The 24859-nt window shown below is 43.4% G+C and overlaps 1 protein-coding gene across 1 annotated transcript in view; it reads left to right on the top strand.

The window, feature by feature from the left end:
• The window catches only part of LOC124722715, a 54135-nt gene extending 30284 nt beyond the window's left edge, over positions 1-23851 (top strand). Inside the window, exons 2-5 of the mRNA XM_047247857.1 lie at positions 2008-2050; positions 11029-11078; positions 18664-18887; positions 23448-23851. Of these exons, the coding sequence (XP_047103813.1) occupies positions 2008-2050; positions 11029-11078; positions 18664-18887; positions 23448-23526 (396 nt within the window). The 3' untranslated portion in view covers positions 23527-23851. The remainder of the gene's footprint in view (positions 1-2007; positions 2051-11028; positions 11079-18663; positions 18888-23447) is intronic.
• Positions 23852-24859: the final 1008 nt, after the last annotated feature.

Below are 24859 nucleotides of genomic sequence, written 5' to 3'. Positions count from 1 at the left end.
AGCGGCAGCTTATAAGGTAATCAGCAATTTACGGAAAAAAACTTCTGAAATGAAAAAAGGTTGATATGACGTCTAAGTCGATTATGGTATCAAATCAGACGGATAGTTAGTAGTGCATTAGTTACAGGGTATTGTATTTCCATTATCATTTCGAAAATTTCGGCTCTTTCGTCCAGATAATAGCGTGCCTTTACAGTTTACGATCAACGTGTTCTCCTGGAAGAAAATTTTTATTTAAGTATTTTTTTTGTAGTCAGCCTATAATATGGCGTAGAACAAATACATGAGCGTCTTCTTACTAGCCCCAAAATGAGAACAGAGCGGACAACTCAACAAAGCTCTGACAAACCGCGTTGAACACTGAACTACAGTTGTTTAGTTTCGTTTCCCAAACTCAGCAAGAGAGCAAGTGTGTCAATCCTTTGCTGACGGATAACGAGAGAACTGAAAGTCACGAACTGCTGTTAAAGATCTGCATATAGGCAGACTTTTCATTGTTAGCGAAGCAGTGACTCTCTGGGGACATGCTCTCGGAGTAGAGAAAAAATAAAAGCAGATTAACCGTTTCTATCCTGCAAACCTTTCTCTCAGTCTCAGCAGAAGCTATAGACGGTTTCTGTTTTCCACTCTTAAAGACGCTGAAGATTTTAGACACCTACAGATATACCAGACGCACTGTCACACGGAATTATTACGCTATGCAGGATATTCCAGGAGCAGTGGTCAGTATCCAGGGGTATGACAGAAACGAACATTCGATGAAAAAAAAGTCTGCTAAACATATGCTCTAAACCCCACACCTTAAGAGCTGTGAGCAATTGTTCTATAGAAGAGATGTTTTTCACAGTAGGGAAATGAGCAAGTGCTCGCAGCCCTTAAGGTATGCCCTTTAGGGTACGTGTTTACTGGATATTTTTTCTTGCTTTGGTCCGTACTATCACCTCTCAAAGTATGGAAAGCAGGAGAGATTTTTTTCACAGTATCGAAGATGAAGAAGTATTCATAGCTGTTAAGCTATGTATTTAGAAGCCCATGCTCAGTAGACTCTTCGAATCATCATTTTTTTCATGTCCCTAAATACTGACCATACCACCTCGGACGCGCTGTATGTATTACTTAAGAAGAAATGACAATAAGCGAAGGGATAACTATGTGCAGTGCTGTGCAAGAAAATTTTAAACGCTTACATTAAGAACAGCCCATAATTTTGCCGAAAATATAAAAAAAGATGTAGTTAAACCTGCAAACATAAAAAAGATAGCTTCCTATCCACTAATTATCTTGCATGCTTCTGGATGAAGTCACATTCATTTGTTGAAACTGAGCTTTTCGGCTCACTCGTGGTACAGCAGGGTGTGGCATTTTCAACATCATTCTGCCAATGCAGGAAGTGAGATGAACATTTCAACGGTGTTGCTCATCTTATTTCTAACTTTATCCACTTTGTTTCTTAACATGATAATTGCTCATTAGTACAGTTTACTGGTTAGTCTGATCCACAAGTATCTATTATGTTGGTGCATAAGTTCCTAGCGCTTTTACTTTTCGTGTTTGTATTTCGGTTGGTATGGGTTAATTTATCAATGGTCATTTTTTATTTCTAGATCACTGTTGCCATTTGAGTTGACATATTGTCATTTTCTCATGTTGAGATAGTAAGTGGAGCTTTGGACGCTATAAATGGAGTGCCAAGTGAAGAAACTGGAACATTTCCGGCATAATCTTCTGTTCGAGTTCAATAGAGGCGTGACAGCAGCCGAGGCGGCCATAAATACTTGCACCGTGTATGGGTATAATGTCATTGGACAGAGCACGGCAGGAAAACGTTTTTCCCCTTGTAAGGAGGATCGTTTTGACATTAGTGACTCTCCATGTTGAGGAATACAGTGAAGGATAATATAATATTGATGACTAAATTCTCTGTTATGTATGTCTGGCTAGGAACTTATGCACCAACTAAGTATTTGTCTTACTTAAAACGTAACTAACATTTGGAATGTGTTTCAGGTTACCATGCTTAGACACGTGTTTCTCGCCGTGCTGTTTGTCGGTAAGTTACAAAAATCACATTTCAACTACTTAATTTTCCTATGTTACTCTCATTACGTAGAGCATGAAATATACACTACTGGCCATTAAAATTGCTACACCAAGAAGAAATGCAGATGATAAACGAGTATTCATTGGGCAAATATATTATACTAGAACTGACATGTGATTACATTTTCAAGCAATTTGGGTACATAGATCCTGTTGTGTGCTGTCCTTAGGTTAGTTAGGTTTTAGTAGTTCTAAGTTCTACGGGACTGATGACCATAGATGTTAAGTCCCATAGTGCTCAGAGCCAACCACCTCTGGCCGTAATAACGGCTTTGATACGTCTGGGCAATGAGTCAAACAGAGCTGGGATGGCGTGTACAGGTACAGCTGCCCGTGCAGCTTCAACACGGTACCACAGTTCATCAAGAGTAGTGACTGGCGTATTGTGACGAGCCAGTCGCATTATCCTGCTGAAATGTACGGTTTCGCAGGGATCGAATGAAGGGTAGAGCCACAGGTCGTAACACATCTAAAATGTAACGTCCACTGTTCAAAGTGCCGTCAATGCGAACAAGAGGTGACCGAGACGAGTAACCAATGGCACCCCATACCATCACGCCGGGTGATACGCCAGTATGGCGATGACGAATACACGCTTCCAATGTGCGTTCACCGCGATGTCGCCAAACACGGATGCGACCATCATGATGCTGTAAACAGAACCTGGATTCATCCGAAAAAATGAAGCCGAAGCCATGGTCTCCGACCTGATTGTCCATGCTGCTGCAAACGTCGTCGAACTGTTCGTGCAGATGGTTGCTGTCTTGCAAACATCCCCATCTGTTGACTCATGGATCGAGACGTGGCTGCACGATCCGTTACAGCCATGCGGATAAGATGCCTGTCATTTCGACTGCTAGTGATACGAGGCCGTTGGGATCCAGCACGGGATTCGTATTACCATCCTGAACCCACCGATTCCGTATTCTGCTAACGGTCATTGGGTCTCGACCAACGCGAGCAGAACTGTCGCGATACGATAAACCGCAATCGCGATACGCTACAATTCAGCCTTTATCGAAGTTGGAAACTTGATGGTACGCATTTCTCCTCCTTACACGAGGCATCACAACAACGTTTCACCAGGCAACGCCGGTCAACTGGTGTTTGTGTATGAGAAATCGGTTGGAAAGTTTTCTCGTGTCAGCACGTTGTAGGTGTGGCCACCGGCGACCACCTTGTGTGAATGCTCTGAAAAGCTAATCATTTGCATATCACAGCATCTTCTTTCCGTCGATTAAATTTCGCTTCTGTAGCATGTCATCTTCGTGGTGTAGCAATTTTAATGGCCAGTAGTGTATTTATGAAGCTGCCAGACATTTGAGAAAATGAAAGGTATGCGCTCTTTTAAACTTAAGTTAGTGTCACATAAAAGTATTAACAGCAACCTGGATCGTGGCCAACCAGTTTCCCAATTGATTACTGGAAGCAATTTTTACTGTCGAATGTCTTCTAGAATGTTATTTTTATCATCAAAATATCCACGGGTCTGCTGCCGATCTACAGTGTCCAACGGGCACAATATTTCGGCGATCATACAGGCGGAGCAGCCATAGCGTGCGGATCTCCGTACCGGCACGTTCACAGGAGCTCAGTCCGTCAGTTCACCTGATGATGGCGACATGTATGATCGCCGTAATATTGTGCCCGTTGGACACTGTAGACCGGTAGTACACCCGTGGATATTTTGATTATCAAATACGCCGGGAGAAACTCAAGAATCACGTTATTTTTATCATTTGATTTCCTATGTTTCGCTAATGTTTAAACCGAATTTGTAAAGTTAGGGCGAAGTCATATGCCTCAAGACGTTACTGAAATATCTTTAAAAATTCCTGAGACTATATGCTGGTGATTCCACTCACCTTTGTTCCAGATCTTGCAAATTAAGTTTTGATGTAGAAAATAGCTCTCCAGTGGATTCATTATTATTTCTTTCTGGAACCTACATTTGGAAAAAAAAGTAAGAATCTATGTATATATAATAAACACCTATTGATGTGACAAATGTTCGCCATTTTATTGATTCGTTTGCTTGAAATACATCTGCATTTCGTTTACGCACAGGGTAATGCTTTACACAGGTCCGTCTTGGACTCAGGTACACAAAACACGAACTAAGTAAGTATCAACAAACAAAAATAAAGTTTACACTAGTCGTGAACAGATGGCACTCACGAATTTCTTCTCATGGGGTGACTGACGTTTTTAGCGACTGGAACGGTATAGGGTAATAAAATTGAGTAAAATATATAAATAATCCTGCCAAAGATGGCACAAACGCTGAAAGAAAGAGAGAACAATGACGCGCAAAGTAGACTCTGTTGGGCCACTTCGTGGTGGCATTGTACAAGTGACGCATGCTGGCGTACGGCGTGTGTGATAACGTATGAGAGTGGTCCTGTACTCAGGGAATGAGCATAGGGAAGCAAATGCAGGAATCCTGCAATGCCACTATTGGCAACGATGTATAGGAGGTTGCCATTGCCATTGCCTTCCTCCGACGCGTTATGAAGTGTCAAGTGCGTATTTGTGTCGTCTGGATGACGTGGTTAGTGCTTGCACAGTGCAGTGTCAGTATGTGTTGTTATATGTGAAGGGAAGTGAGCAGATGAAAAGCAGTGCCATCGCATAGCCTACTCCTCTAGAATAGCACCAGGGGACCACCGAGTTTGTCCCCACCCGACGGACAGATCTCCATCAACGATGTCATATGCCCTCATTTCATGAGACGCTGCAGAGAGGTTTTGGAATCTGATCCAAGACATTGGCGAAAAGACTGGAAGTTCATGCCACCACCTCTCTTCCCCTTGTCGGCCAAATACTGACAGTGAAAATTTCATCCACCACCATGATATTTTTACATGATTATAATCAGTGAACATGTACAAACGAAAATCCTATAGAACACAATGCTATAAAAATGTTATTCAATAGGAAAAAAGTTGTAGATTGCTTGTGCAACTTCAGCTAAAAGAATCTTTCTTCAAGAAATGGTGCAGCTGGATATTTCTTGTCCACTACCATCGGCGTTTTCTATCTCCAACAATGCCGTGTAAAAATATTTACAAGAGACTCATTCAGCTTTGCTAATGCCTCTATGAATGCAGCTGTGATTGGTTGGCTGGGACGAAGGGACCAAACAGCGATGTCATCAGTCCCATCGTATTAGGGAAGGATGGGGAAGGAAACCGGCAGTGCCCTTTCCAGGGAATCATACCAACTTTTTCCTGAAGCGATGACCGGATGTGGGTTCGAACTGTCGTTCTCCGGAACGCAAGTCCAGTGTGACAACCACTGCGCCACCTCGCTCGGTAATGCAGCCTTCCATGAACCAGGCAATCTCTTTTCCTTCTCACTGCTTACTATTCAGGACTTTCTGTGACGTTGCTCTGAACGTCAGACTGAGCCTGGCACTCTCCAGCTAAAGAGGGAGATAACGAAAACTCTACGTAAATAACTTACGGAGAGCGTACGGTACCTCGATGTGCGTTCGAAGGCGTTGTGAGCGTTTTGCAGGTACCACCAGTAATCAAAGTCCACTTTCCTTCCTTCGCCGAAGACATATTCGATGGCAATTCCCTAGAACGCACAGTATTTTGCAGAGGGAAAGTAAAAGTCATCCGGACATCTGGAAAGACGAGGGCCCAAGGTTCAATCACGTCAGGTGTGACGCGGAGTTGACAAGCTAAGATCTTCTGTCTCAGTCGCCAAACACCCGACGACGACACACACGTTAAGCGATGTTCTTCGGTGTCCAGGAGGCGACAGTCAGGGTAAAGGGGAAGTCCGATAATCCAATAGCATGGAGCCGGTGTGTCGTCGTATATTGATTTTTGGTGACTCGAACGTATCACACTTGGCGATGGACAGAAAGTGTTGGTGTATTGATTTACACACTCTCGGACAATGGACAAGGGCGTACTCGGTTTCTATCAAAATTGGTTCAAATGGATCTGAGCACTATGGGGCTTAACATCTGAGGTCATCAGTCCCCTACAACTTAGAACTACTTAAATCTAACTAACCTAAGGACATCACACACATCCATGCCCGAGGCAGGATTCGAACCTGCGACCATAGCGGTCGCGCGGTTCCAGACTGTAGCGCCTAGAACCGCTCGGCCATCCCGGCCGGCATCAAGAGTAGTGGCTGGCGTATTGTGACGAGCCAGTTGCTTGGCCACCATTGAGCAGACGTTTTCAATTGGTGAGATATCTGGAGAATGTTCTGGCCAGGGCAGCAGTCGAACATTTTCTGTATTCAGAAAGGCCCGTACAGGACTTGAAACATGCAGTCGTGCATTATCCTGCTGAAATGTAGGGTTTCGCAGGGATCGAATGAAGGGTAGAGCCACTGGTCGTAACACATCTAAAATGTAACGTCCACTGTTCAAAGTGACGTCAATGCGAACAACAGGCGACCGAGACATGTAACCAATGGCATCACATCCCATCACGCCGGGTGATACGCCAGTATGGCGATGACGAATACACGCTTCCAATGTGCGTTCACCGTGATGCCGCCAAACACGGATGCGATCATCAAGATGTGGTAAACAGAACCTGGATTCATTCGAAAAAATGACGTTTTGCCATTCGTGCACCCAGGTTCGTCGTTCAGTATACCATCGCAGGCGCTCCTGTCTGTGATGCACCGTCAAGGGTAACTGCAGCCATGGTCTCCGAGCTGATAGTCCATGCTGCTGCAAACGTCGTCGAACTGTTCGTGCAGATGGTTGTTGTCTTGCAAACGTCCCCATCTGTTGACTCAGGGATCGAGACGTGGCTACATGATCCGTTACAGCCATGCGGATAAGACGCCTGTCATCTCGACTGCTTGTGATACGAGGCCGTTGGGATCCAGCACGGCGTTCCGTATGACCCTCCTGAACCCACCGATTCCATATTCTGGTAACAGTCATTGTATCTCACCAACGCGAGCAGCAATGTCGAGATACGATAAACCGCAATCGCGATAGGCTACAATCCGACGTTTATCAAAGTCGGAAACGTGATGGTACGCATTTCTCCTCATTATACGAGGCATCACAACAACGTCTCACCAGGCAACGCCGGTCAACTGCTGTTTGTGTATGAGAAATCGGTTGGAATGTTTCCTCATGTCAGCACGTTGTAGGTGTTCAAAAATTGTAGAAAATGAATTAACACTAAATCGCAGTAAGACACAGTTTCTAACTCATAATTCAGCAAAACCTGACGGTTTAATTACACACAATTGGCATATGATTATGAGACTGAACAGTACCAATTTCTAGGCGTTCAGGTAGATCGTAAATTGTAGTGGATAACCCATGTTCAGGATCTCTTTCAAAGACTTAATGATGCCATTTTTGCTATTAGAAAAGTGTCTAAGGTAAGTCATTGTTCGACACGAAAGTAGTCTACTTTGCTTATTTCTATTCGCTTTTGACCTATGGTATTATATTTTGGTGTAACTCTTCCCATTCTCAAAGGGTATTTTTGGCTCAGAAACGGGCGGTTCGGACAATAAGTGGTGTAAGGTCGTGAACCTCTCGTCGATTCATGTTCATTAGTCTGGGTATTCTGACATTGGCCTCTCGATACATATACATTTTTACTGTCGTTTCTTGTTAACAGTATAAGCTTATTCCGAAGAATTAGCAGCTTTCACTCAGTTAATACTAGGCAGTAATCCAATTTGCATTTGAATCACACTTCCTTGACTCTTGTACAGAAATGCGTGCTGTATTCTACTGCATCCATTTTCAATTAGCTACCACAAGAATTCAAAAATCTTAGCAGTAATCCACGCACTTTCCAATCTAAACTGAAGAGTTTCCTCATGAGTTACTGCTTCTGTTCTGTCGAGGAGTTCCTTGAAAAATTAAGCTGGTTCCTGTGTTACATTGTTGGTCGCGTTTACATAAACTTACAGCTTGACGTCTTTTTAGGTTTCCTAAACAGTTTATTTTATCTGTTATTACTATTCCATGTACTGACACGTTCCATGACCATGGAGATTTGCTCCTCAATTTGGTCCTACGTAACTAGACGTGAAAAATTAAAAAGAAAGTAAAGTAAGCCGTAGAGTCAGAGTTGCATCTCGTGTTCTTCCATTTCTCTGGAGCCGAAACTGATCCTCCCTGAGGCCGGCTTCTACCAGTTTTTCCATTCATCGTAAATAATTCCTGTCACTACTGTGCAGCCAAGATTTATTAAACTGGTAGCCCAGTATTATTCACACTTATCAGCAACCGCCTGTTTTGAAATTGGAATTATCTCATTCTTCTTCATATGTGAGGGTATTTCGCCTGTCTTGTATATCGTGCACAATATATGGAATAATTTAGTCATGGCTGTGTCTCCCAAAGATCTCAATATTTCTGAGGGAATGTTGTCTACTCTAGGGGGCTTGTTTCCACTGAGTCTTTCAGACTCTGTAAAGCTCTGTAAACTTCTTCTCGCAGTATCATATCTTCCATCTCATCTTCATCTACTTCGAATTCTCTTTTCATAAAATTTTCCTCAACTTCGTTTTCCTTATATTCAGGGTGATTTTCATGAACGGAGTCAAGGTGCAGGAAACGAAGCCTGAGAGGATGCAGAGCAAAAAAGTTCATACGAACATCTATCCGGAAAGGCGTTTCAAGAGAGGTACACCCGCTTGAAGGCGGAAATAAAATATCTTTGACAGTGATTCCGATATCAGCAACAGGCAAGAAGCCAGCCAGTATGATATAAGCCAGACGACCGCCGTGGTCCATTCTCCACGAGGACTGCCGCGATCCGGATCACTTACAATACCTGCAGCACTTATTACCTCCGGATTTGCATCTGCGGTACCTCCGGATTTGCATCTGCGGTGACGTTCTCTTTCGCTGGTTCGTCGCACAGTCTACCAGGGTGCTGGGATTTCTGTCATCCATCCTTTTCACAGATGAGGCTACCTTTACGAGGGACAGCATCGTCAACTTTCACAGTACTCACGTCTGGGCTACGGCGTATCCCTATGGTATGGCGGCAGCGGACCATCAGCATCGGTTTACCTCAGTGTCTGGGCGGGGATTATTGGCGACCGCCTCGTGGGACCAGTTACGCTTCCACAATGCCTCACAGCAGTTATCTGCGCTTCCTGCGGGTGAACATGCCTCCCTTGCTGGAAGATGTGCCTTTGGTGGTACGAAGGGTAAAGTGGTTATTTCATGATGGTGCTTCAGCTCACTGTCCTCTTGAGCGTGGTGCCAAAACAGTTGTAGAAAGAGAACATTCCTACTAGTCTGGTGTGTTCTCATGTGTGCTTTCAATCATTAAAATATACACTATCAAAGATCTCTTATCTGCACCTTCAAATGGGTGTACCTCCCCTGGAACGCATTTTCGGCCATATGTCCGTATGACCTTTCTTTCTCATTATCCTCTCAGGGATCTTTTCTTACTGTTTAGGCTCCTTTCGCAAAAGCACCTGGTAGAGCCTCTGTATATTCCTTACACGTTTCAACCTGCCCTTATTTGCTTAGTATTGACTTTGTCATATGAGCTCTCGATATTCATCTAGCTGCTTCTCTTTTCCCCAAATGGGTCTTTAATTTTCCTGCAGGTAGCATCTATCTTTACCAAGTATGCACGCCTCTACAGCCTTGCATTTGCTCTCGAGCCATGCTTGCTTAACCATTTTTCACTTTCTGTCAATCTCGTTTTTAAAGTTTTGTATTCCCTTTCGCCTACTTCACTTTCTGTATATTTATATTTTCTCCTTTCCTCAGTTAGATTTAATATCTTCGGTGTTATCCAGGGATTTCTATGAGGCTCTGTATTTTTACCAGTGTGATACTTTGTTGCTTCCCTATTCCATCTCTCAAACGTACCTGTTTATCTTCTATTGTATTCTTTTCCCCTCTTTCGGTACAACGCTGCGTAATGTTCACGCACATCAGCCCCTTTTCTTGCCATATGTGAAAGCTATGTCGTATGTGCACTTGTGGAGCATAGGTGAGTGTAATGTATGCGTGTATAGTGTAGTGTTATTTGTGCATGTATGATGATGATGATGATGATGATGATGATGATGAGAGAAGGGAGTGGGTTAATCCTCGGCGCCTACACGTAGCCTAGTCCTCTCGAATAAGACCAAGTGGGCAGCAGAGTTTAACGTCCCCATTCGACGGATGAACCAACATCAACAGTGTCCTCACTGAATGAGACACTGCGGAGGGGTTTGGAATTTAATCCAGGACATTGACTCCAAGGTTGATGATCGGGAACGTTACGCCACCAGCTCTCATCTACTTCCTATTCAAGTACTGATACTGAAAACTTTCACCACCGGGATTCGAACCAACTTACCTCCGAGGCGAACATCATCGCACAAGCGTGAGTTAGCGAATTCGACACCGATGACGGGTATGGAGAGAAAAAATAAAACATGACAACTATAGCTTCCGATGTATGTAGCACTACCTATCAGATGAGGCCTGAAGAATGTTAACAGAGCTCTCTAAGGGATTTCACAGTAGCGATAATATTATGCATTCGAATTCTGTTGTAGACATAGGTATCTATTTCAGCGCTATGTTTATCCTCATGTTTTATGTCCTCTTCTGATGGCATCTTCGTGAAATTGTAGCCTCACTGACATAGAGAATGAATGAAGGTTGCAGTCGTTATTATTTCTTTGCGGAACGTACATTTGGAAGGAAACAACGTGGCAAGTTGTTCGTAACACTTACGTGTGATACTGACTCGAGTTTAAAAGAACGCGTTAATTTCTACACAAAATAAAATTCTCTGCTTTGAGGGATAAAAAGAGGAAATCAGTATCAAAGAGAAATAAATCGTCGAATAGTCGATAGCCATAAATTCCCTGTGCTGTGATGTTTGTGCTCTCAGAACAAATACCAGGTCAGTTAACGAAGTCGATAACTAAACATCGTCATTTTTGTTGCAGCGCTGGCTTACGTGCATTGCAAGCCGGCCTCCCTTCGACCTCTGCACCGGGTAAGTTACAGCAAAGCTATTTCATTGTTTTTGTAATGACAAAAAATGAATATTGGAAATTAAAACAGTTATTCTCAGCGTTTACACATAAACGCGTATTTATAATGTAGATGGCTTCAGAAAACGCAAATGTGAAACTCATAGGAATCAGTATGAAGAAAAAGGAAGGTTGGAAGGTTAGTGTTTAATGTCCCATCGACAACGAGGTCATTAGATACGAAGCACAAGCTCGGATTTGTGAAGAATGGGGAACGAAATCGGTCATGTTCTTTCAAAAGAATCATCCCGGGATTTGCCTTAAGCGGTTTAAGGGAATTACGGAAAACTTAAGTTTGGATTGCCTAATGGGGATCTGAACCGTAAGTCGTTCTGAATGCCATTCCATTGTGCTAATCACTGCACCACCTCTTTAGATCTGAATGAACTAGAATGTCTGCGTTTACATAGAACTTTCAAATTCCACTTAGAAACTACCAGGACAGGTCGAGCGTCTGAGAAGACAGTCGTGTGAATAGTAAAATATCGTTAGAGACCTGCTATTTCCATTCTGTGGAACAAATAATAATAGGTGTACTTCGTCTACTGGGTGAAAGAGGGATACTTTGCTGTAATTATTGCCAACTAACTATTGTGGTTATAATTCCGTATGCTTCTGGTTATGAAAGAAATAAGAGTTACTGGGCATGGGCATGTAATGCTTTCCGTTTCTTGTGTACCTTACCAGAGGCACTGTGCATTGTTACTACATTACTTAGCTCAATATCTTTGTAACTTTTGTCAGAGATCCAGTGAATCTCTGTGGCTCTTTCGCCCAGCAGACGCACAATTTTCATCACTATTTGGCCGTGAAGGTAAAGAGAGGTGGCTCTTTGTCATCAGATTCGGCGCCATTGTTTTGTGTTAAATTGCAAGCGCTTCACTGAGTAGGAAATGTGACACTATTGGTTCAAAATTGGCTCTGAGCACTATGGGACTTAACTTCTGAGGTCATCAGTCCCCTAGAACTTAGAACTACTTAAACCTAACGAACCTAAGGACATCACACACATCCATGCCCGAGGCAGGATTCGAACCTGCGACCGTAGCGGTCGCTCGGTTCCAGACTGAAGCGCCTAGAACCGCTCAGCCACTTCGGCCGGCGACGCTATTGGTGGTTATCAGTCTGTACTATAGGGACACTAAGTTATGCAATTCCCTACGTGCTATCCGACGAAAGTAGGCTGTGTGTCTCCCGTCCTTTCATCGGCAACATAATAAATAGGATTGGTTGGTTGGTTGTTTTGGGGAAGGAGACCAGACAGCGTGGTCATCGGTCTCATCAGGTTAGGGAAGGATGGGGAAGGAAGTCGGCCGTGCTCTTTCAGAGGAACCATCCCAGCATTTGCCTGGAGTGATTTAGGGAAATCACGGAAAATCTAAATCAGGATGGCCGGACGCGGGATTGAACCGTCGTCCTCCCGAATGCGAGTCCAGTGTCTAACCACTGCGCCACCTCGCTCGGTCAATAAATAGGATCCGACACTACAAAAGAAATCATCAGTCAGCCAGATAGTACAGATAAACACTTTACGTTTCATAATAGATAGGAAGACAGGAGACAGCATACTACATGCACTTGGATCTTCTATAAGAGTACAATGTGGCACTCCTGCGTTGTGGTCAACTCTTGCTATCTAATTATACGGTTGGTTATGACTTTGACAGAGTTAGGATGCCGATAATGATGCTGTTCCGTCTATTAATAATCCAAAGGCTTATGCGAGTAAAATCTATGATATCTGAAGCGGTAGATTCGGTTAACAGTATGTACTCAACGTCGTCTTTCCAATCGGAAGAGACATTACACGAAATACAATAACAATGGGAAACCAGTCCATTAAATTCTTTTATATGGAAGTTCGAAAATTTGTGCCATACTATAATTATCTGCAGTTTGTCACAATCACTCGCTTTAAACAATTACGCCATCCGAGTACAGATTCAGGATCTACCTAGACTTCATACGTCGCTGATCCTTTCCTTCATTTACTAAGACTTTGATCGAAGGCTCTCTCATGGGATGTGTTGGAGCAGCATCATTCAGTATCGTGTGACTGAGTTGTGGAAGTAATTTTAATAATTTCTTTGATTTCAGTGTTCCTATAAATATTACCAATCCCCGATCTGTATAACAGAACATCTGATTCCTAACTGCTGTTACTCCCATACAACGTTTGAGAGATCCTGTGTTTGTAGTGTCCGGAAATAATAGGACAGAAACATTAGAGCCATATTCTTTTTTTTTTTTTTTTTGGTCATCGTGGCGTTACGGAGTGTCACAGTTCCCTGCCCCTGACATCGTTCCACATAAATTTTCCAATGTTACGATAAATTAAAAATATTACTGCGTATGCGACCTAATTTCCTGCTTCCAACATTTCGGACACACATACACTCAAAAAACGTAATACTAATAGTTAGTTTCAAGGGGTTCTCTTACAGTTATGTTACTCTAGCTGCGGTAAATGTATTCAACACTGCGTAATCCATACATATTACAAAAGTGGACGAACGTCTTTACGTACTAGTATGTATGTATGTACACTATATGATCAAAAGTATCCGGACACCCCCAAAAACATATTTTTTTCTTATTAGGTGCATTGTGCTGCCACCTGCTGCTAGGTACTCCATATCGGCGACCTCAGTAGTTATTAGACATCGTGAGAGAGCAGAATGGGGCTCTTCCGCGGAACTTACGAACTTCGAACGTGGTCAGGTGATTGGGTGTCACTTACGTCATACGTCCACACTCTTAAACATCCCTAGGTCCACTGTTTCCGATGTGATAGTGAAGTGAAAATGTGAAGAGACACGTACAACACAAAATCATACAGGCCGAACTCGTCTGTTGACTGACAAAGGTTGGAGAGGGTCGCACTGTGTAATAGGCAGACATCTATCCAGACCACCACACAGGAATTCCAAACTGCATCACGATCCACTGCAAGTACTATGACAGTTAGGCGGGAGGTATGAAAGCTAGGATTTCATGGTCGAGCGGCTGCTCATAAGTCACACATCACGACGGTAAATACCAAACGACGCCTCGCTTGTTTTAAGGAGCGTAAACATTGGACGATAGAACAGTGGAAAACCGTTGTGTGGAGTGACGAATCACGCACGGTGCACAATGTGGCGATCGATGGCAGGGTTTGGGAATGGCGAATGCCAGGTGAACGTCATCTACCAGCGCGTGTAGTGCCAACAGTAAAATTAGGAGGCGGTGGTGTTATGGTGTGGTCGTGTTTTTCGTGGAGGGCCTTGGAGCTTGCGACCCTTGTTGTTTTGTGTGGCACTATCACAGCACAGGCCTACATTGATACTTTAAGCACCTTCTTGCTTCCCACTGTTGAAGAGCACTTCAGGGATGGCGATTGCATCTTTCAACACGATCGACCCCCTGTTCATAATGCACGGCCTGTGGCGGTGTGGTTACACGACAATAACATCCCTGTAACGGAATGGCTTGCAAAGAGTCCTGACGGGAATCCTATAGAGCACTTTTTGGATGTTTTGGAACGCCGACTGCGTGCCAGGCCTCACCGACCGACATCGGTACTTCTCCTCAGTGCAGCACTCCGTGAAGAATGGGCTGCCATTCCCCAAGAAACCTTCCAGCACCTTGCTGACCGTATGCCTGCGAGAGTGGAAGCTGTCATCAAGGCTAAGGTTGGGCCAACACCAAACTGAATTCCAGCATTACCATTGGAGGGCGCCATGAACTTGTAAGTCATTTTCAGCCAGGTGTCCGGATACTTTTGATTAAATATGATTCCACACCGTCTCTTAAACCTCTGCACCGATTTCAACTAAACTTGGTACACATATGACTTATTGTCTGGAAAGAATCTCTGTGGGCGTAAGAACCATCCACCTATCAAATGGTTGCAGGTCAAAACACAGCGTTACTCACGACGCGTGGATACCCTTACTTTAAACAGAAAATATTTAAAAATGAAGGCACTTACGGGCTTGCAGAAAAACTTGACCTGTAACTTCAAACCTTTACGAAAATTTTTCTCGCTGACAACACCCAAAAAATGATGAAAGGAAAAGAGTTTATCGCTGACTACGTTTTTCTGTTCATGCACTAAAACTTCCGCATGTAGCATGACGTTTTAATTTATTACTTCTTTACTACTAAATGTATTCGTGACACATTTTGTAGGCAAGAAATGGAGATGGGCAGAAATAGGGAGGAGAAGGAGATGTAACAGCAAAATTATATCACTGTGCGACATACAGTTCAGCAGATACACTGATAAGCCAAAACACTGCGATCACTGCTCATCGTCTGGTGGAGTTGTGGGCAAGTAACGCGGTAACAAAAGTATGTAAGCGGAGCAGTAACGGACGGGGGATCAGCCTAGCGAAGATATGGGACGCAAATGGGGAAATCCATTGAGATAAGCGAGTCTGACAAAGGACAGATTATTAGTATTCATAGCCTTTGAACGAGTATCTCGGAAAATGCGATGGACAGTGGAACTTCCATTAGGCGCTAAATTGTTGGATGTCCACGACTCTTCATAGAACGTGGGGTTCGGAGACACGTATGTTTCTGTAAAATAGGATATGTGATCTATCTGTGGCATCTCTTCCGACAGAGCACAATGCCAGTGCATGCACAAGTGTCTCGACGACATCGTGAGTTACGATGGCAGAGGACACGAGACCATCGGATATCACAGCCGATCAATGGAAACTTGATGGCTCTTCGAATGAATCTCATTTCTGCTACACTAGATCGATCGCCACCTCTACAAAAGCCGACAACGAGGTGAACGGCGGCTCGAGACGTGCAGCGCGCCGAGGACGCATGCTTGTGGGGGCAGTATTATGCTATGAGAGACATTCTCCTGCACTGCCCAGAAAGCTGTGCTTGTAATCGAAGACATGCTGACAACTGCGAACCACCTGCATCCCTTCATGCTTGAGGCAATATTAATTCCATTCTGGAAACCAGGCAACGACCGTAGCACCCCTAACAGTTACCGGAGTGTAGCCCTTACCAGTTGTATGGTTAAGACTCATGGACGTATGGTCAACCGCTGCCTCGTCTGGCTACTCGAATCCCGAGGTCATCTGAGCCGCTCCCAGTGCGGTTTCATGCGCTACCGTTCCATCCTTGACAACTTAATTCTACTGTAGACAGCGATACATGGATTCTTCTTATGCCGGAACCATTTGTTTTGTGTGTATTTTGATCTCGAAAAAGCGTATGACACTACTTGGAGGTACAACATCCCTCGCCAACTTCATGAGTGGGGACTACGTGGACGCCTGCCCCTTCTTGTCCAATCCTTTCTCGAGGACCGGCGTTTTCGATGTCTCGTAGGCGATGCCTTGTCTGACTGCTATGTTCAAGAGAATGGGGTCCCCCAAGTCTGTGTTCTCAGTGTCACATTGTTTGCCATCGCTAACAATGGCATTTTCTACGCAGTCAAGAGCCCTGTCAAATGCTCTTTGTTTGTGGATGACTTTGCAATATTCTACTCTTCCTCTGAGTGGTCCATTCGGCATGTTGTTGGGCCCGTCCGTACCGCGCTGCATGGTGTCGTGGTTGCAAAGATGGACATCGCCATGAACGTCGGGCGTGAAGTTGCGCATCATGCAGCCTACTGCGCACAGTTTGAGTCGTAACACGACGTTCTGTGGCTGCACGAAAAGCGTTATTCAACATGGTGCGTTGCTGTCAGGACTCCTCCTTACCAATATACGTAGGTAGCGGTCATCCACTGCAGTGGTAGCCATTGGGCGGCCTGAGTGAGGCGTGTCATCGACAGTTCCTGTCTCTCTACATCTCCTCCATGTCCGAACAACATCGCTTTGGTTCACTCCAAGATGCCTGGACACTTCCCTTGTTGAGAGCCCTTCCTGGCACAAAGTAACAAAGCGGACGCGATCGAACCGCGGTATTGACCGACTAGGCATGGTTGAACTACAGACAACACGAGCCGTGTACCTCCTCCTTGGTGGAATGACTCGATCTGATCGGCTGTCTGACTCCGTCTAAAGCCGCATGGTGCATGGTTGTTTACATCCTTGGGTGGGTTTAGTGACATCTCTGAACAGTCAAAGGGACAGTGTCTGTGATACAATATCCACAGTCAACGTCTATCTTCAGGAGTTCTGGGAACCGGGATGACGCAAAACTTTTTTTGATGTGTGTACATGTCGATAAACCTAATTTCACACTAGACAAATGTGGGAACGCTCTACCGAATGGGCATGTAAAAGTTCCACTGTAAAATTTTTTTGTACTTTTTTTAAAACCGGAAACGAATTGTCGCTTTCGTTTGACACTGGTCGACGCATGAAAGACGTTATGAGCAGTTTTTGTTCGGGCTGACTCCAGCTACACATTACAAAAACACCACAAAAAATGCGTCTGACGACCCTTACGAGGTGTATCCTGCATATAGAGCCAACGATTCGCAGCAATTTAAACAACGAGTTTTCCAAACATGTTTTATAAAACCAGAGCCTCGTTTTACATCCTTTACAACTGTGTTTCGAAATAAGATAATTTGTGGTACATCAAGCATGCTTCTCACAACTTTCTTTGCCGGCCGGTGTGACCGAGCGGTTCTAGGCGCTTCAGTCTGAAACCGCACGACCGCTACGGTCCTGCCTCGGGCATGGATGTGTGTGATGTCCTTAAGTTAGTTCGGTTCAAGTAGTTCTAAGTTCTAGGGAACTGCCCGCATCTCGTGGTCGTGCGGTAGCGTTCTCGCTTCCCACGCCCGGGTTCCCGGGTTCGATTCCCGGCGGGGTCAGGGATTTTCTCTGCCTCGTGATGGCTGGGTGTTGTGTGCTGTCCTTAGGTTAGTTAGGTTTAAGTAGTTCTAAGTTCTAGGGGACTGATGACCATAGATGTTAAGTCCCATAGTGCTCAGAGCCATTTGAACCATTTTCTAGGGAACTGATGACCTCAGATGTTAAGTCCCATAGTGCTCAGAGCCATTTGAACAACATTCTTTAGTACCAATACGATGTTAAATGCCACGGCCCTTAATTTTACTTGAAGGAGTTCGCTTGTTTTCCACTACAGTGGTCGTCTCTAAAATATTCGCTAACTTTTATCTCTGAGACAAATTATCCTTACTTCTTTTACTTCATCAACTACCTGTCATAGAGACTGATGGCACTGATTTCTAGCTCGATAAACTTTTCTGTGAGTATCCTCTCCGTCTTTAATATCTTACAATATGGTACGTTGCGCTCAAAATACACTTATCATCAGTGCAATGTAAAATAACTACTGATTTGCATGCTGCTCTGTAGACAACTTTTTGCGTAAGACTATTCCGACTGGTGATAACGTTTCCGGTACTTGCTCTCCGCCCAAGCTTTATACTTTTTTTTCTGACCTCAGTTTCAGTATTCGGTTGAGCACTCTACCTCAGGCTGAATCAAGACTATATCTTGATACCGTTTCATGAAAAAAAAAGAGCACACTGAGCTTCTTGGACGGGTAGAGACAGGGGAAGTGACAAAGTGACGCACGGTGCTATCTGACTTCGTTTTCTCCTCATTGCAGGCTAAGAGGTGGGAAGAGTTTCCGAACGTGACATTCACGTTTGACTGCTCGGACCGCGCCGTGGGCTTCTATGCCGACATGGAGCATCACTGCCAGATCTTCCACATGTGTGATGAGGACGGCAGACGCATCCCCTACCTCTGCGCCAACGACACTTCCTTCAACCAGGAGTACCGTGTCTGCGACTGGGAGTACAACTTCGATTGCCAGAAGTCACAGGACTGGTGAGCAGCACACGTCGCATTTCTGCCTTTCTCTCTCCCTACCATCAATGACGAATATATACAGTGTACTTGTTGTTCTTTGCGATTCAGTTTCAGAACTATCAGAAAAGTTTTCTCTACTGCCTCTTTGAAACACAACTAAAACTGAGTAAAAATTGTAAATATATTTCAGTTCTTTGAGTTTATTCAATAGAGAAAAATAATCTCTTTATAGCCTAGGAATTCTATAACAAAATTACATTTAATTACAGGTGGACATAAGTTTTAAAAATGTGTTGTTTCAGTAAATGAACGTGATATACCAAATATAATCGAAATAATATAACAGTTCACTTCATTTAATTGACCTTCCATTTGTTGTCCTGACATGTCTCCACATGTGTGTTTAGTGCCTCGTTTCTCTTCACCAGTACTCAGGTGGCCCATGTTTCCTCTAGCTGATTATTGGTTGTAATTATTCTCGTTTTAATGCACATAATCTGAAATCATTTACCTAATTATCTGTCTTGTGTAAGGGCGGTTCAATGAAAACGACACAGATGGGGAAAATTTCGTACAGTGTTTATTATTTCAAAAGTATTCGCCATAATTGTTAATATACTTATCACACTGCAGGAAAAGATGGTCAGTGCCATCGTGGAATTTTTTTGCGTTTTCCTATGGAACAATGATTGTACCCAGACGTGAACCCCTTCATCCGAAGAAGTCGACACCCACGAGTGCTTTCTTCGGGACGCCAAAAATATGGAAATCACACGGGGAGAGACTGGACTGTATGAAGGATGTGTAAGGGCTTCCCAGCAAAACTACTGCAGCGTATTCCAAACAACCTTTTCAACACTGCATAACTTTTGGTGGGAACCGCTCGCACATCCTCAATTTCTCTCCATGCGATTTCAAAATTTTTGGAGCATTGAAGAAAGACATTCGTGACCTTCGATTTACTTCGTGGGTGCACGCCTTGGTACAGTCGTGGTTCTCTAGGCAAGTGCAAAAAATTTTCCAAGAAAGCACTGACCGTCTTGAAACTTCCTGGCAGATTAAAACTGTATGCCATACCGAGACTCGAACTCTAGACCTTTGCCTAAAATTGGCAAGTGTTCTACCATCTGAGCTACCCAAGCACGACTCACGCACCCTCCTCACAGCTTCACTTCTGCCAGTATCTCGTCTCCTACCTTCAAAACTTTACAGAATCTCTTCTGCGAACCCCCAGGCTGTGGCTAAGCCATGTCTCCGCAATATCCTTTCTTTCAGGAGTGCTAGTTCTGCAATGTTCGCAGGAGAGCTTCTGTAAAGTTTGGAAGGTAGGAGACGAGGTACTGGCAGAAGTGAAACTGTGAGGAGGGTGTGTGAGTCGTGGATGGGTAGCTCAGATGGTAGAGCACTTGCCAGCGAAAGACAAAGGTCTCGAGTTCGAGTCTTGATCTGGTACACAGTTTTAATCTGCCAGGAAGTTTCATATCAGCCCACACTCCGCTGCAGAGTGAAAATTTCATTCTGCATCGACCATCTTGTATCACATTGGGTCATACGTGCTTACATTTATGGTGATTACTTTTGAAATAATAAACAATTTGCTTACTTTTTCCATCTGTCTCGTTTTCATTTGACTGCTCCTTATAGTTTTTATGATCTTCCTCTCAAGCGTGTGGGTACACATGCGACGTGATTGACTTCTAAGGTTCGTTCATCAAGACCTTCTGTCCGTTCTGTAACACTATAGGAACTAATCATTGCATCACTATTTTTACTTTTAAATAGCTGAAATGGCCAACTAGAACTTAAAGAATATCCAGTGATTTTCTAGCGATATAATACATTCTTGTATACCGGATGTCTCGTCTGAGCGTCGTCGCATTTCCTCTTGTGTTTCGGTCGATATTTGAAATTTAGTTTGTACGGTGTGTAGATGGATTCAAATCAAACAATACTTCTCATCAAGTGTTTCATGTGACGCTCAGCATCGTAGAAAGTGTCAGTTTATGTACCTTGACAAACATTTTATAACGTGTAATCGCATGTGCTCATTGGTTGAGCGGTTCAACGCTAGTCTAGTGCGATATTCACTTCAACGATAAATGTTAAATGGGACAGCGAAGCACGAAGAATAACTAGTGCTCCTGCAGCTACTGTGTAACACTATTGCATGGCGGCAGCTAACAAACAGCACGGCCTATCTGTTGGAATACTACCCCTCCTAGTAAATTCCGCGCTATCAAGGAGACTACTACTGCATGGCGCTCCTCCCCTCGTTGTTCCCAGAAGGAATCAGCCGTCCTATGTCGCCTCGGCATCGGTCATACCAGATTAACCAATAGCTTTATTTCACGTTGTGATTGCGGACTAATATTGCCGGACGTCTCACGGGCAGTTGAACTGGTTCCCCTTTTACTCCGTGAAAGTGCTTTTTATTTTCAGATATGACATTTTAAAATACTTTCGGAGCTTGGGCAGGGTGGCTGGCGTTGTGGCCTCTACTGCCACATGCTGGGTCTGAGGACCTTCGACCCTACCTTCTTTGCTAGCTGCCTTGTTCCTTATCTCTGTAACTGTGTTTTAATTACTTTTCTGCTGCACCCTGCTTTCCGATTTAGGGACAGCACTCCGATGAATAGTGGGTGCTGCTTCCCTTTTTAACACTTTTACTATAACGGATCAGGTGTGGGACGGCTGTGGGAGATACGGCCCCGTTGCTTGCAGAGCCCTGGGGAACTCTCGCGACCCCACCCACCTACTGACCTGATCATTTTTGTCATCTTATTTTATTATCGTCGGTCCAACTGATGTCCATCATGTTTATAGCCTTCTCATTTTCACTATTACTTCCGACTCAAAGGAATCCTTTATTCTGTAACTGTCTGCACCTTTAATTGGGTTGTCAGGGAGGGATAAGAGTCAGATTCTGGTGGGCTTATGTTCGCCACAGATGAGCCCTGGGAGACCACTCCTCTGTTCTGACCTTCGTACCGGCCCGATCCTTACACTTTTGCTTCTCGTTATGTTATTTCACAGCTCTTGCATCAATATTTCCTTGAAGACCTCGATTTTACCACACCTACATATTCGTACTTTCATAATTCGATCTAATTTTTGGCTGATATCACTAACTCTTAATGAGCTGTCTGTCAACTAAGGGACTGATTGCCTCGCTGTCTATTACCTTAACTCACAAGCGCCCAACCAGCAAGGACGGCGAAGGATCGCAGACTTTGTTGTTTGGAAGGATATTCGTAATTTTGTTTCACACTATATAGGAGGAATGATTCCAAACAAATACTGTCTTTTATGTGTTCCATGCCACATCCAGCGCCGAGGGAAAACATTGCTGCGCAAGGGCGTACCGAGGATCTGAACTAGGGTGGGGGGTGGGGGGACAGGTCATACTAGTCTCAGAAAACAAGGACTCGAGACAACATACAGCACTTCTTATTCAATAAAACAGTAAACCAGTGAAAAACTGCTTTTAATAAACATTTTACATACAAGAATGCACTTGTACAATCTGAGAAAACATGCAGCATTTCTTATTAAATAAAACAGTAAACTAGTGAAAAACTGCGAATATCTTCTGGGGGGGGGGGGGGGGGCAGCTGCCCCTCGCTGGGTACGCCCATGTTGCTGCGTATATTTCCTAATAACGTAACTATGGATTACCTATGGTCTGTCAGAATCTCTCTCTAACGACTTCGTTATAAGAGCTCGATAAAACCGAAGCAAAAAAGAAAAACACTTTAATATGATTAATACATGTGCTTGAAGGCCTAATTAAAACAGGAAAACTGTCTTAAAATGTAGACCCATACGCCGTGGATAACTTTCAATGAAATTAATTTTTAGAAGATAGTAACTTTACTATACAACTAGTAAAATTAAATAAAGAATTCACGAATACGTCCCGCTGATGTTGCGAAACACTAATACGACACAAACTTTGGCAGTTACAACGGAAACAGTGAATTTTATTTTCCTTTTTACTGAAGACGACTACTTGCTTTACGTCCAGACATTGCACGTACATTAAACACATTGCTTTGTGAGATAGAGTACCCGTTTTAATTCGTAATTCCGTTACTATGAAAACACGATGCCGTCGAGATCATGAGATCAAAATAGGCTCTTAGTGATAGATTTATGGGGAAGGAATAACCATCGTGACATTCGCGTCAAGTTATTTCAGGAAACAATGTGTATCCGAATCAGAATGGACGAACGAACATTTGAGCACCGTTCCTCTAGTACCTATGTCCAGTGGCTTAGCTAACTATACCACAGGGTTTTTTAGGCTTTCCTTTTCATATGCTGTGTTCCTTTTTAAGGTTTCTCCCAGTTAATTCGATTCGCCTTTCTTGCATTTTAGCCAAAGTTTTTTAAACAGACGTTCACACTTTGATCGTGCTTATAATGAAAGTGTTATGTTCACATCTCATAACTTAGTTGTTGGACTTCCGTCACATTTCACCGAATTAATTCATGCGCTGTATCAGCTTTATTCTGTAGATTATAATTTAATTAATGAGTAAGGTAGTTATTTGAATGAATGTTTTTCTTGTTTTTCAGGTACTATCTTAACGAACTGACATACGTCACTGATCCACCAAAGCCCAAGAACGCAAGGCCCATAAACGCAGGACAATAGGAGTGGAACACCCAAAAGCTTGTTTAACTGAGCCATAATTGTCGCAAGTGTCAGCAACAAAAGTGTTAAAAACTATCATTTTTATGAGCTAAACAGCTGTGTAAAGTATATATTACTCAAACAGAGAACATTATGAATCCAAAGGTCTACTAAAAATCTCATCTTCGCGACTTATCCTGAGATACGAACGCATTAAAATGAATGTTCTGCATTTAGTTCAATATCAACAAAAGGCTGACAGATGTGTTAATTTTACTCATATTAGCATGAAATTTGTGTGCCATCAAGAAAACATGTTCAAAATATTTTTAAGCATGTCGTGATATACCTGTTTTTATATATAAATTCATGTTTGCCTGTATTTTAATAAATGTAAGTGTTTTATACTCTAGAGTGTATCTTGTTTCACATTACGTTATCCATCCATTTTATTTTCCATTTGCCTTTTGTTGTACCTATCCGAAGATAGATCCAACAGGAGAATAAGACGGACGTAGTATGATACTCAATAGGGAGAAATGAATTTTTTTTACATATGTTAGTAAAGTCTAGTCGTCTCTTTGGTGCCATGATACTTAAATCTGCCACTAAATTAATAACTGGATTAAGATAACTTAGTGAAAAGAAATCTTGAGGCTGCGAAGGAAATTTTAAGGGTTTATTTCATGAGGAAATACATTTGGCGCCGATGGGAAAAATTAATAACGTATTTGGAACATCGAACGATTACTGTAACGAGTTAAACACAAAACGAAAATACAAGTCTTAGCCTTCTCGTATGCAAATTGTTCAGGGTACTGTCATTAATTTTTGTTCTTTAGTTTTCAACAACAGGGACAATAGCGAGCTTCTGAGAGGGCAGGAACTCTGCGGCTCCCCAGTGTGAATTGCAGAGCAGCAACGATCCTTTATGATAGTGCACCAGTTTGCCAGGACGAGACTACGAGAAAGAATTACTCATGTCTTTATTGAGGTAACCAACTCGTCACAATCTCGAGCGGTTTAGCGAAACCATGTGTTACAGTCACTTCAGATCTGTTCCTCCGGTGTACAAGCTCGATTCTTTTCTACTGCCCAACTTGTTTTAGTGTGAGAAATGTACAAGGGAAGTGGCTTCTTAGAACCACTGATGTGTATTCTTGCAAAATGTTACAGGTATAAGGATTCTGAAGCCAGTGTCAAAGTTACTTCAGTGCACACCACGCGGTGTCGTTCGATCTCGTGTCATACTCTCTGGGACTCATTAAAAATGGCTGAGGCCTGAGATATAAATTCACGGTACAGTTGGTTCAGGACCGCTCTGAACCGTCATTAAGGGCACAGTTCTGCCCGT

This window comes from Schistocerca piceifrons, chromosome X, assembly GCF_021461385.2.
Source record: "Schistocerca piceifrons isolate TAMUIC-IGC-003096 chromosome X, iqSchPice1.1, whole genome shotgun sequence".
Taxonomy (NCBI): Eukaryota; Metazoa; Arthropoda; class Insecta; order Orthoptera; family Acrididae; genus Schistocerca; species Schistocerca piceifrons.
The sequence above is the reverse complement of the archived record's forward strand: the minus strand, read 5'-3'. Positions and strand labels throughout refer to the sequence as shown.